The sequence below is a fragment of the Perna viridis genome, chromosome 9 (genome assembly GCF_037379345.1).
Source record: "Perna viridis isolate PV_CMFRI_1.1 ecotype Kerala chromosome 9, ASM3737934v1, whole genome shotgun sequence".
Lineage (NCBI taxonomy): Eukaryota > Metazoa > Mollusca > Bivalvia > Mytilida > Mytilidae > Perna > Perna viridis.
Genome location: NC_142453.1, coordinates 11,028,887 through 11,042,964, shown reverse-complemented (window position 1 = coordinate 11,042,964; position 14,078 = coordinate 11,028,887). Strand labels below are relative to the sequence as shown.

The following is a 14,078-nucleotide window of genomic DNA, read 5'->3' as shown; positions in this document are numbered from 1 at the left end:
GGCCCCTTTTAGGATGCAAGTCGTTCCGGCCCCAAACCTGTCCGGCCCAAAGTCGTTCCGGCCCCAGTTTTTTTATTTTGTATCATTTGGGAACAAGACGATGTTGAATGATCATGAAAGAACTGAATACAACAACAGAAAAGTCGTTCCGGCCCCTGTTTTTTTATATTGGTATGTATCATTTGGAAACAAGACGATGTTGAATTATCATGAAATAACTGAATAAAACAACAGAAAAACTTACACCAAGGAAAACTTAAAGCCTTTGAATATGAACCCATACTTCCGCATAAATTTCAATATATTTTACCAGCATTGGAAACTCCATGATTAATAAACAAGACAAGATTTTTCATATTTATTATAATAGTTTAACAATACAGATAACAATTTAGCATGATATCACAATGTAATATATATGCACTATACAAAACATAGCACTGGTATTAAAGCAAGTTTTTTCTGATATCTATTATAGTAATTTAATACAGAAACAATCAAGCATGATCTATTACAATTCACATAGTTGTCATATAAAATGTCACATTTTCATTAAATAAATATCACACACTTTCACATTGTCATTAAATAACTATCACACATTTCACTCGTCGTCGCTGTCGGAATCAATTGGTTCTTCATCTGCTTCTGTTATTGGTACGGTATACATGTTACCAATCTCTCTTAGAAATTCGGATGTCTTGATGGTTTTCTGTTCTAGTTGGTCCCAGAGGTCTGTCAATCTACCCCGAGTTGTTTTGTACGTTGCCCGTAGGTACCGTTGTACAGCATGTTCTTCAACTAGACGTACGGTCAGGTTCACTTGCTTGGCTTCCTTCATTAAGGCTGATACCAATTTGTAGAATTGAAGTTTACACCCAGAAGCTTTTGCGTTGAAACGGCGGTGCCATCCTGTAATGAAAAAAAAAGTGGATAATAAACAAATTGCAAAGGAATACAAATGAACATTTATTTACAAATGTATTCAAATATGATGAAATGAAATTTTGATGCATCTTCATTTATAAATAAAAAAATAACCAAATGTCTGTAGATCTATGATGGACAATGACGGATATGATTGATGTGTAATTTCAAGTAATAAGTATCAACGATGTTGTGTATTGTAAGTTATATAAATTAAAAATACCCTCAACGTCATTGTTGGTTCTTACTGTCTGCCTGAAGATTGACCACTGATGAACACTCCAGATGCTGTTGTAGAACCATGTATTGCGCAAGTACGCAATAAGCTGTTGTAGTTGTGGTGATGTGGCGTGCGTTGACAGTTTGTTGAATGCTGGGATTATGTGTTCAGCTGGTAAGTATGGTAAAGCTAGTAACCTTTTGATGAAGTAATGTACTGCTTTCTTTGAGTTGTATGCTGTCTTGAGCCCTAGATTGGCTACACGGCGCATTACTGTCTGTGCCCAAAGGAATGAGCACCCCTTGATTTCTTTGTCTGGAATCCTGTATAGCCTGAAAAATATATTATCTTTATTCCAAATAAATCAAACAGGTTAAGTACAACAAACACATACAACAATCATCAATACATAACATGAACATCAGTATGAAAAACAGTATTTATAATATATACATAATGCATATTATATGTATGCAATTGACCAATATGGACATCATTCTCGCAGATTGCTTATAATGAGTTGTCATATATGTAATTGTAGTAGCATATGGTACAAAACGTATTATATTCAATATTATTGTTGTTCGATCTTGTTTAAACCTTGACCTAATAACCAATACAAACAATACCTGTATCTGACAAATCAATGAAGGTTGTAATCTGCACATTAATAAAAAAGAAATAAAAGGTCTTTATGTGCTTTAAAATACCTGACTTCTGACCTCTGTCTTGTTAACCAAACCAGGATCACTGGGATGAAGATGAGGATTGGGTCCTGGAATAAACTGGTTACCACGTTGTACTACTGTAGCCTTGCAAAAAAGACTAGTACTGCGTACACTACACCTCCAGTTGGTAGTACGGACACCTGCTTTCTGAAAAAAATAAAAAAAATCATTTCATTTCAAACATTTTATTATAATAATCAAATAAATAAAATAACGATGGCATATTTATTATATGAATATTTGAATATTAATCTTAAAAAATACAAGGATATTATATGCATTACATGTTTCAACTATAAATACATTCATTCTAATAAATATTAATTCTTTTGCAACTTATTACATGTACTATTATTTCTAGTATATTTGATTTACTCGTTCATTAATATTTTGTTATAAAACATAAAAGCATACCTTCACAGCGTAAGCGAACCCGTCGCTGCTTACTAGCTTCTTGGTCTGGCGTTTGGTACCCGTCTCTACTATCTCGTACATAACTTGCTGTTCTGGTACATCCTAGTCTGAAGGAACTGCATCTTCGAAGCCACTAAAAAATAAATAAATATAATGAAAATTGATATCATCGGAAATAAAAACAAGTATACGAGTAATTGTAGAACCACGGGAGAGAAAAATATACATGTATGTAAAAAAAGTATACCACTGCATTTACTTCTTCAACTGGAAGTGAAACGTCAAAGGAGTTCTGGTCTGGTCTATCAACGATGAAGGTAGCATTCATGTTGAGGGTGACTTCCATGGCTTCTAGTAAGTCAGGATTACGCTCTGGAACATGGTCATCATCCTGAAAAAAATAATAGAAATTGTTGAGTTTTTGATGAAAAATGATGCATTACAATGACTCAGTATACAATACACACGAATTGCACGGCAACATTCACAAGTTCATTTTCTCTCTATACCTTACATGTACATGTATTCTATTTAATTATATTTTACAACTATTTACCCTTTAGGAAATTTGAAGACAAAGAATTATTTCCTAAAACAATGAAAAATCAAATGCTCAGTGGTATAACCGCGAGCCCCTTAAATTCCATCACTTGAATCTTATATCACGTCTTCTACTGAATGTTGACAATTTAAAGAAATAAAATTAAAAATACCTCAATGTTAAATGAATCTTCTGTGGCTTCCTCTGCTAATTCAGGTTCAGCATCTTTGCAGGCTTGGCATATAAAGTTGCGTTCTCCCCAGTTGCGGTACTCTGCTAGTGTAATACCTGTGCCATATTTTCGATGTTGCCATCTGGAACAAGAGTCACACGACAAGGCATGCTGTCTTGGTCTTACTTCTGTCGTACAAACTACACAAGGATACGTCATGAATAACGTTTTTTTTTCTAATAATGAAGGTTGTTATTTATATAGACCTGACATATGAGTTTTTTTTTCTCAGCTTGGGCATATGTTTTTTTATAAAAACTAATTGTAAAAACAAGTGAAATTTACCATCAAAGACATAATCCAATCAAAATGTATCATCAAAAACTATTACCGTCAATCAATTTTTGATACATTCTTTAATCATAATTTTTTTAATTAAATCATTTATAATTAGCAGTGCATAAGTCACTAATTAATCACTGCATCTGATTACTCTTTATTAATGCTCTTAATTATGAAATAATGTGATAAAACATTACAAAAACAATGTCTATGGTTCTTGACGGAAACATTATGAATACACATTTGTTGACTAATCTTTATAAAAAATATGCGACTTCGGTAAAATCTCAAATAATTTATCTAAATTCATTGACTAATTGGTAAAATTAAATATTTTTATTTTGGGGACGGAACGACTTTTAAAATGAGGCCGGATCGACTTGGGGCCGGAACGACTTGGGAACGGAACGACTGGAAAACCCCTTTTAAATGTAAATATCTTTGAACAATCCCGAAAATAGCCCATTCTCATAGCCTGGCAATAGTAAAAAAAGTTTCAAGGGATTGAATATACATTCAGTAATAGACGGTATAGTTCAGGTTAGTTTTTTTTACGACTGAAATATAATTGCTCTTATATAATGATACGATGCAGACGTCGTCATCCATGTCATTGTCCACTTAGTTTTCATGTAATATCTTAAATATTAGTTGCTTGATTTTTATAAAACTTTATAACAAGTTTTCAAACCACAAAAGAAATGTTGGTATTGATTTTGGTGTTTATGGCCCTGACCGTTTTAGAATTAAGGTCCAAAAATAAGCATTTCATAGAATTTAAGTCGATAAAAGGAAAAGCATAATAATGTCTATAATGTTGTTCCACAATATCTCTACAACAATGGTAAGACAGACTGGTATTGATTTTGGGGGGTTAAGACTTTAATATTGTATGAATTAAGTTCCACGTTTGATTGGTGTGTCTTTAATTGTTCCCATTGAGTCAGGTTTCGACCTCTGCGGTCGTATCAAAATGCGCCCTGTGAAGCTTTTTACTATATGTCTGTCTTTGACGTATATCTTATGGTATCCTGCTGTCCATCTGTACGTCAACACTACCCTCAATTCAAGATTATTATCAAAATACAATGGCATTACAACTTATGGTTAAACAATCCTAGTTTCGGGGATTTTATACATCGCATATTATGACATAGGAACTGTTTACGATTTTGAAACATTTACAAATCATACAATACTTATATGTAATTTAATTTCATAAAAGATCTCAAAGATCGGAAAACATAAAGTGGCCGAAAAATACGGGACACCGAATGGGACTTGATATTTTTGTAATCAAAATCAATTTTGTGTCACAAATGTCAATCCTGTGTCGCAAAAGTAAATTCTGTGTCACAAAGTTACATTTTGTGAAATAAAATTCAATTTTGTGAGACGAAATTCAATTCTGTGTCTCAAAATCACTTCTGTGTCACCAATATCAATTCTCTCAATTCTGTGAGACAAAATTCAATTTTGTGTCACAAAAGTCAGTTTTGGATCCAAATTAGTTTAGTTGGTTGCGATTAACAGGTCGGACAAAAGCATTTTTATTGTTGAGTTGAAAAAATGTCAGGAAATGATCACGTGAGAAATCCCAATAAATCGAAAGTAGAAAAATCGCGTATTTTAAAACCTGTTTTATTAAACAAATCTCATAGAAAACGCACAATAGCAATTTTAGCCATTTCAAAACAGTTTACTGTAGAATGCAACGTAAAAAGATTTTTTTAATTTCTTTTAAAACGGCCTTAACCGTCCTGCGTTGCTCGAAGTAAACGGAAACCTGCGGTTACTATATCCAATGAAAAAACGTTACAAAATCGTGATTTGTGAGAATTCATTTGCATATTCAAAGAATTCTGTAAGTGACAGGTCAAAATTTATTGCTACATAGGACCGGTGCAAAAATAAAAAAAATTAAAAAAAATGATAATAATAAAAGCCTAAATAAAGTTGCAACCCTATGGCTATCTGACATAAAAATGATGTCCTATGTCCACTTCGTAAGACAAAAATTGGAGTCCTATCATGGTTTTCTTATAAAGTTTTTATTTGAAAATATTATATTAACACATGTAGTGTATTGAAGATCGTACAAATACGGTATTGATATAAAGCAATTTCTATTTTAATACATATAACTATTCCAATTACAATGAATTAAGTTAAATAGTTTTATTTTCTACTGCATTTAAATGTTGTAGACTATTTTTGTTATAATACATGTAGTTTGTTTTTTTAAAGTTAACATAAAATTTAGTTCCAAGTATTTGTTCGTGAAAAAAGCCCAAAAAAACAAATATGTGTCCTATGGATATAATCAGTAAAAAAGTGGTGTCCCAACAAAAACATTACATCAAAAAAGTTATTTGCACTGGTCCAATGTGGCGATAAAGTTTAACCGGTCCCTAAACTAATTTGCATACAAATTTGACTTTTGTGACAAAATTCAATTGACTTAAAATTGACTTTTGACTCACAAAATTGAATCTTGTTTCACAAAATTGAATTTTGTGCCACAGATTTAACTTTTGTGACACAAAATTGAAAATTTGTAGTATGTTATAAATTTTGTTATTCTGAATTCATTTTTATTGAACAAAATTCACTTTTGTCTGTACAGAATTGAATTTCAGTACAAAATCACAAGAGTCCCATTCGGCGCCCCGTAGAAAAACGGTCATGTACAGAACAAAAGTCAGGCGAAAACTGACAAGGTGACGTTAATTCCAGACTGCCAAATTACACCAGGCAAGAAGGTGTTCCAATGGTAACAGTGGAGCAGACGTTGCACACGATATTGGTGTCTTCCAACGTAATGTCAAAAACGTACTATTTCTGACGGTATCATAGTGGACCATAGAGGTTATTTTTGCAATGTCCCTGATCATGAGGATGTTCGTATTGTTTGGTGTTTTGTTTTAAAGACCTTGATTTAGTTTAATCAAACGTTTATTCCCCCTTTTGTGTGTGTTTTTTTTTGACATTGATAATCGGATTCGTGTATTTCCTTCTATTCAGATACCGTAGGTATCTTCAATGAAAAGAAAGAGTTGTCGAATATTGTTAGGTTTTGTTTTAATTTCTGGGAGAGAAAAAAATGAAAATTCATGAGACTAACAAGTACACAAAATTTCATGCAGATTAAATCATTATTTACGAAATTGCGGGCCTCAAACTTTGATACTATATATAGAAAACAAATGGAAGTGTCTTGTATATAATTATTAACATATAATTACACTGTTATCTGATTTATTAACATAAATTAAAAATCATCGGGACTATCCAAAATGTCAAGATGTATTCTCTCGGGTATTGTTATCCGATCACAAGCGCTAATTTCTACACAGACAAATTTTACGGCTGCAACATAAATGACGACCCTTTTTCGTTTTAAAAGTTTGTATTTATAAGGTGAATTTCTCACTTCATCATAATAATAACTCTTTACAACTTCAGCGCCACACTGAAAACTGCAACCCCAATCATCAACAACATTCTCCGATAAAGAGACGGGTTCATCCGAAATTTTCAAAACATAGTATTGAAACTCGGGGTTGTCGAAAGTGACCACAACACGATCTTTCTTCAGTAGATCCTGCATATCAATCTCAGGTCCACATTGTTCTATATTCAGAACCTCAATTGTAGCACGTCGTCTGTCGGCCCGTTTCATTTCTATTAATTCGACTTTTCCTATTTGACTCTCAATCACACAACTTTCATATTCTCCATTTATACATTGTTCACATTCATAACACATAGGATTGTGTCTACCAATTAATACACAGTTGAAGCTTTTTGATATATTAGTAGTACCCATTCTATTATATTCATCAGAGATATGGGGTTTTCATTGCAATAAGGAAATAGAAAAGTTGCATTTGTATTATTTAAAACTTATGTTAGATCAAATACTCCTAATTACATGGTTTACGGTGAAACGGAGAGATTCCCGTAGGATATTCTTATAAAACAACGAATGTTATGTTTCTGGTCAAATTTATCGAGCCAAAGTAAATTATCAAGTTCTCTGTATAATTTTGCATATGTGTTGTTTTCTAATAATGATGTAAAAATAGCCTGGCTTTTGAGTATGAAATCATTATTTGATAACCTAGGCCTTAGTTATGCGTGGGAATCACAATCAGTTTTAAGTAAATTTGATGTTAAATATGTAATAAAACAGACATTCATTGACCAATTTTGTCAGAAAATGTACAGTGATATGAATGTTTCTACTAGGGGCCAATTTTATTAAAACTTAAAGAAAAGCTGGTTCATTGAACCATATTTGTTGAGACTTACAAATTTCTTTAGAAAATTGATCTGTAAACTCAGATGTTCGAACGTAAAAATACCGGTAGAGACTGGTAGATGGGTTGTGGTACCACAAGATGAAAGTTTTTGTCATTTGTGTACAGAGAGGGTAGTTGGGGACGAATTACATTATTTGTTTTTGTCTAAATGTGCAAAAGTAACTGAAATCCGTGATAAGTATATTTCGGCATATTATATAAATAGACCATCGAAAGAAAAAATGTATGGTCTTTTGACGTTGTGCAATATAACAGTGCTTAAAAAATTGGCATTGTTTGTCAAAGATCTCATGAAATTACTATAACTTACATTTAAGAATAATAAGATTCCATCTGTCTCTGGTAACAAATTAAATCCACTTGTATATAAAGTGTCTGAGCTCAGATTTTAGCACGTGCTTCCTGATCATGAATAGTTTTTGAGTTATCGATCGTGATTATGTTGGTCAATATATTGTTCATACAATGTTTGTTTATGGGTAAAAAAATTACTATTTATTTGTATGAGGTCTCAGTATCGTATTAATTTTTCCATAGACTTCTATAGTGAAGTGCATATTTTTAGGATTTTTTAAAAAAATATGTAAATTGATTCAATAAAACTTTCACTTATGTAGCATTTCTAAGGACATGTGAAAAAATAATTTCCCGCAAAGAAAATAGGGTGAGTCCACGAAGATCGGACAGAAATGTAGTCTTGAACTATAAATAGCCATTTTCCCTACTTTCACTTTCGTTTTGCACTCACCAAACCAATCTTTTCAGTGGAACATTTTTATGTTACTATGTTAGATTTTCTTTATCTTACAGTATGATGTTTGCTCTATTTTATAAGTCATTGTTCATATCTTTTGACAAAACATTAGAGGCAAAAAGAAAATGCACTATATTTTTATAGCATCCATGTTTTGCGTACACCCGCTCAGATATGCAATACGATACTGGTACCATGAATGTCTACCTTGTCTGTCATTGTTGTATTGTAAATGTGTTAGTTATCTGCCCCTTGTTACAGTGTAATACCTATCAGAGAGTATTAATAAAACTTGAAACTTGAAAACATAACATGATAACAAATGAATGTTTAGTTTTTCCGTCAACCTTGTAGAAGAAATTTGATGTATTTTAATTTGCGATTTTGTGGTACTAGTTTATAGTCCGGTAAACCTTCTCTAGGAATGGTCTCAACATAGCGGAAGACTCGCCTTTCGTAAATTCCTGATTGTGACGACCTTAAATTACTGGCAGCAAAATCTAAAAATTCCCTTTGAGTTGTGGATCATGTCATTTCACTGCAAAATTGCCATGTGGGCTTGGTTTTTTAAACCCTCCTGCACACCTATTCCTCTTTAATGTGCGCATTTGTATTTCAAATAGTCGCCGACAGTTGTCAGTTAAGATATTGAAATAGTTTATAAAAAATCATTATTTGTCAGTGCAAGAGTAATCAATGGAACCAAGGTTATAGCGGTACACATTATCTGACTTTTAGGTGACATCAGTAAGTTTAACATCTCTATTTTTTTTAAATTATGATCAATGAATCTGCTCTACTGGATGAAAATCCCCATGTCGTCCTAAAAGATGACATTTTTTACTCTATGATAGTATGAAATTTATCGATCAGTATAAAATCAATCAAGTTGAAATATGTACTTATATTAATACTATAGGTTTTCTGAAAGTTTTAATAACTTATCTGAAAAAATGAATCATAATTGAGCAGAGTTTGTCGTCTGATTTTGGTAATCTACGTTACTAGAACATCTACTTCTTGGCTTTTTTCGAGAAGGTGTCATAGAGGTCATGTTGAGAAATTAAACTACTTATCGCTTTTTACATTTAATTATGCACGTGTAACTTCATATATACATACACTACGAAAAGAAACACATATGAATCATAGAAAACAATATCAAAAGAATCAAGAACAACAAAAATTAAAACTTTTTCATCCAAACATACCAGAACTTGTAAATTGTGTGAAGGTATTATTTGATAAATATTTATTGCCTGTTTAGTTTGTCCATCCTGATAGTATCCTAATCTTTTATAACAAATATCACACTTACAACTATCTAATTATATCGATTAAAAGCCTACAATATAAGGTAACGTAGATTACTATATAAGGTAAGGTAGATTACAATTTGATTTCTATCTTTTGTAGGATGCCTATAAGTAAAGCAGATTATAGGAAAGCCTGTAGAGAGCGAAAAAAACAAGAACAAGGCAAATCATATCTAGAAAAAGAGAGAAAATGGATAAAACAGTATTATGTACCTATAGCGGAAAGATAAAAAAAGGACCAGGAGAAGAGAAGGAAAAAGTTAGAATGCTTGTGAGTAAGCACAGAGAAAGAAAAAGCCAGCCAACCGAGCAAGCTGCATCAAATTTTGAGGAACAAGATCAAGGTCAAGCACAACTCCACAGGTAGTGAGACTACCATGCCAAAACCCTAAAAATCGAACAAGAAAAAGGATCAGTAGACAGGTTGCTAAATGCAACCGCGAAATTGAACGCTTGAAAAATGAAAATGTAAACACACAAAGAAAGTACAAAACGGTATCAGAGACTTTTAAAGAAAACTGGACAACAAAAAGTTCCATCTAACAGAGTTGAAAAAAATAAACAAACAGGAGATGAAAAAGATGGCCCTAACTCATCAAACAGCTCAAAAGATAAACTAACTTCTAGGAAAAGAGCGTTTCTAGAGCTAAGAGACGAAGGCGTGTCATCAAGAAAAATCCCAAAAATTGTGACGGACAAACTGGTCTTGGTAAATGTACTAACAGATGAAATAGAGGATGTTTATTACAAAAGTAATCAACTAGGGAAAGCCATTGTCACGAGTATAGTATCCAGCAACAAACTGAAAGAATATAAGCTCACAAAAACGCTTAGTAAAAGTACAGGAATTAGAAGAAGCCGTCTCGTTAAGAAGCGAAAAAAAAATAGGGCAAAAGTACAGAAGAGAACTAGGAACCGTATTCAACGTGAAACACTTCGCAAAGATATATCAAGGTTCTTTGAAAGAGATGACAATAGCAGGGAAATGCCAGGCAAAAACGACAAAGCAAAAACGGCAGATGGGCACGCACAGAAAAGAATCCTCAATGATAATATGGCGTTTTTGCATCTTAAATATAAGACTGAAACATCAAGTAAAGTATCATTTACTCGTTTTTGCACAATGAAAATTAACCAAAGATGTAAGAACTATTCAATCACGAACTTTGATGGAATTTAGTAATCTACGTTACTGATGTTTCTAAAAAAAAACTATTGGTGAGACGTCGATTCTTTTCAATTTTTATTCTACAACATTTTATTTATACCTAGTACTATCAAATCAAATTGACAAGAACAAGAGAGATGTTTTTTTCTTAAAGATTAAAAAAATCTTTCCACACAATTTCTTGTCAAGTTATGGTTACATTGCAATCTAGAATTATCAACAACACTTGAATTTTGTCTGTAATGTTTTTTTTTCATATATTTGTTGTCATACTTTTGTATAGTTTCACTACGATTCATTTTTGTTTTGGAATATGACATTATCGGGAGATTGTTAAATTATAATCTACATGACAAATTAGTTGTAATATACGTTACCAAAGTTAATCTGAAATAAAATTTTGCATAAGTAAAATTATCAATTTTAGACCGGAAACAACTTGAAAACACTTACCTATTGTTTTATTTTAACATTAAATGTTAGTTACCTTTTCGATGATAATTGATGTAGGGTAGTTCGAAGACAAGCCTTTGTAAAACTGTTTTGTAACCCCCAAAAGTTGGTGTTCATTTTGATGCTACATTTGCTTTATTAACATCTTTTTGTATAACCCTTTTTCTATGCTTCGGTATTAATAACAATACAATAGTTTTGTCTTTTGGATTAATTCATAAATATCATTCATTTTTCAAGGTGAATATTTTGGGACAGAATGCAGTGCTGAAACGTAGATTACAATTAATGTTTTGTTGTCTTTGTGTAAATTTATGTAATTTTTATTTTATCATTTGAGCCTGAGTCGGTAAAATTTGCATATTGTTCGTTTAATAGTTGTTCTTTCCGAAAATGAAATTATTAAATCAATAAAAAGGTTTTCAATTTCACATCTGTATTTTTCTAACATGTACACTTTAGCCAGGAATAGGTGTGCAGCGTCCTGTGGTCCTTTTGAATGAGACGTTTCATAAAAGTTTCTTATTATTTTCTCACACCTAAGATCACTGGTGATGCGACTAACATAGCCCATACTACAGACACTGTGAAGTCAGCCTCATATCTTGACCTACACTTAGAAATCGATGGTAAAGGAAAACTATTGACCAAACTTAACGACAAGCATGATGACTTTTCATTCAGAATTGTCAACTATCCTTTCATCTGTGGCAACATTCCTTCGGCTCCTGCGTATGGAGTGTTCACATCACAACTCATACGTTATGCCAGAGCTTGCCGAAACTACGCAGACTTTTTGTATCGAGCTAGAACTCTAACAAATAGGCTTCTGGAACAGGGTTATGTTGCTATAAGATTGAAGTCGTCACTACAGAAGTTTTATGGTCGTCATCATGAACTCGTGGATCGTTATGGTGTATCCATCTGCGCCATCAAATCGTTTTGTGTCTGATATATATTGTAAAACAGTAGTTGCCGTGTGTGTGTTCTCCTCCGAAGACAGATCATCCGACATACATAAAAGGAAATCAAGAATGGGGAATCGATCAGGATAGTTCCTGAGATCATCTAGTAATATCGCACGCTCTCTGGTATAAAGGGGACATACATAAAAATAGTGATAAGCATTCTCAATATTTTCACCGCATGCACACTCCGAGCTCTCAGACAAGTGTGAACGAAAAAGATGATGGTTTAGATTGCCAACTTCATTGGTTGACATAAAATAATGTTCAGTTTACGAGGGCCCACCGACTGGGAGGTTTCTTTATATTTGTATTAAGTTTTTTCTTAAATAATGAAAATGACGGTACGTTTTGAAACTGATGGTCCAAAGCATTCCATAGAGCCAGAGAACTCGGGGGAAAAACTGTTCTTGTATGACTAAGTATTAGATCTAGGAATATTGAAGAATCGTGGGTTTCTGATAGTTTTCCTATGCATGATATAACATGTTCAGATATGTAACTGGGAAGAAGTCCACTCAAGGCTTTATACACAAATATAAGTTTTTTGTTTTCTACGCCATTCCTTGAGTGAATCCCATCCCCGTTCATTATAAAGTTTTATAATGTGCCTCTTCGCAAGCCAGTCACTATCCTAGCAGCCTCGCACTGCACAGATTCAATTAGATCCGATTCTTGGTTAGTGCAATTATCCCATACGAGATTACCATATTCCAAAATGGGTCTCACGAACCCGATATAAAGCTTCTGCAGTGAATCGCGATCAAGGTTGTGTTTGTGCATCCCCAAGACGTTCAACGGAGCACTGGCTTTCGAGTAGATATCGTTAATATGGTCTCTCAATATACCCTTCGAATTAAGATTCAAACCAAGATATTTATGAACCTGTGTATTTTCTAAGACGTCACCATTCAAGTATAATGTCGGAATATCATCGTATAGTCTCCTATTAAATAGCATGGACTTTGTCTTATTAGAATTAAACGTAACTCCCCAATCCGTAGACTATGTATATAAACTATCAAGGTCAGAGTTAAGTGATTCGGCAGCTATTTTTTGATTATCAACGATACAGTATAATGAAGTGTCATCTGCAAATAGCTTTATTTTATTAGAGACAACATCTACAATATCATTGACAAACAATAAAAATAGGTAAGGTCCTAAAATGGATCCCTGCGGTATACCAGTATTGGTAGATTTCCAAGTTGAATGGTATCTATCCATGCATACGCGTTGCTTTCTATCGGATAAATAACTTCGAAACCAACCCAACAAGTTATTTTTATGCCATATTTTCGCAGTTTATATAGAAGACCAGAATGCCAGACTCGATCGAACGCCTTGGAAACATCACAAAATATAAATCGAACGTCCTTTCCCTTATCCAAATTTTTCATAATATCGTCATAAATAATCAATAGTTGATTCGCGGTTGAATCCTTCTGACAGAATCCAGATTGATGATCTGTCAAAATATTATTTCGGCAAATGTAGTTATGAAGATGCTTAAAAACTATTTTCTTGAACGTCTTACCAAAACAGTTGGTAACAGATATGGATCTGTAGTTACTAGCACTCCCACCACCACCTTTACCTTTGTAAATTGCAGTAACATTTGCCATCTTCCAACCGCTAGGCACAATGCCGTAATATAGACTTGTTATATAGTATAGTAAGGGGTTTTACCAATGGCTGGAAAATGGTTTTTAATAGTTTAGGTGGCAGGTTATCTGGACCACCTGGCTTAGTT

At 33.1% G+C, this 14,078-nt stretch overlaps 1 protein-coding gene across 3 annotated transcripts; it reads right to left on the bottom strand.

Annotated features, from left to right (window-relative positions):
* Window positions 1–256: 256 nt before the first annotated feature.
* On the bottom strand, window positions 257–3,411 carry LOC148606681 (uncharacterized). 3 transcript variants are annotated; one of them, XM_088544854.1, is made up of 5 exons: window positions 3,003–3,411; window positions 2,537–2,680; window positions 2,290–2,422; window positions 1,863–2,022; window positions 1,341–1,479 (listed from the first exon to the last, which is right to left on the bottom strand). In XM_088544854.1, exons 1-4 carry the CDS (start codon window positions 3,219–3,221, stop codon window positions 1,988–1,990), a joined length of 531 nt encoding a protein of 176 aa, XP_088400980.1. In that variant the 5' UTR covers window positions 3,222–3,411; the 3' UTR covers window positions 1,341–1,479; window positions 1,863–1,987. The 3 variants fall into 3 exon arrangements, with proteins under 3 accessions (XP_088400979.1, XP_088400978.1, XP_088400980.1); XM_088544853.1 differs by lacking the exons at window positions 2,290–2,422; window positions 2,537–2,680; window positions 3,003–3,411 and adding an exon at window positions 257–912 and having other exon boundaries at window positions 1,151–1,479; window positions 1,858–2,035; XM_088544852.1 differs by lacking the exons at window positions 2,290–2,422; window positions 2,537–2,680; window positions 3,003–3,411 and adding an exon at window positions 257–912 and having other exon boundaries at window positions 1,151–1,479; window positions 1,863–2,035.
* Between the last annotated feature and the right edge of the window lie 10,667 nt (window positions 3,412–14,078).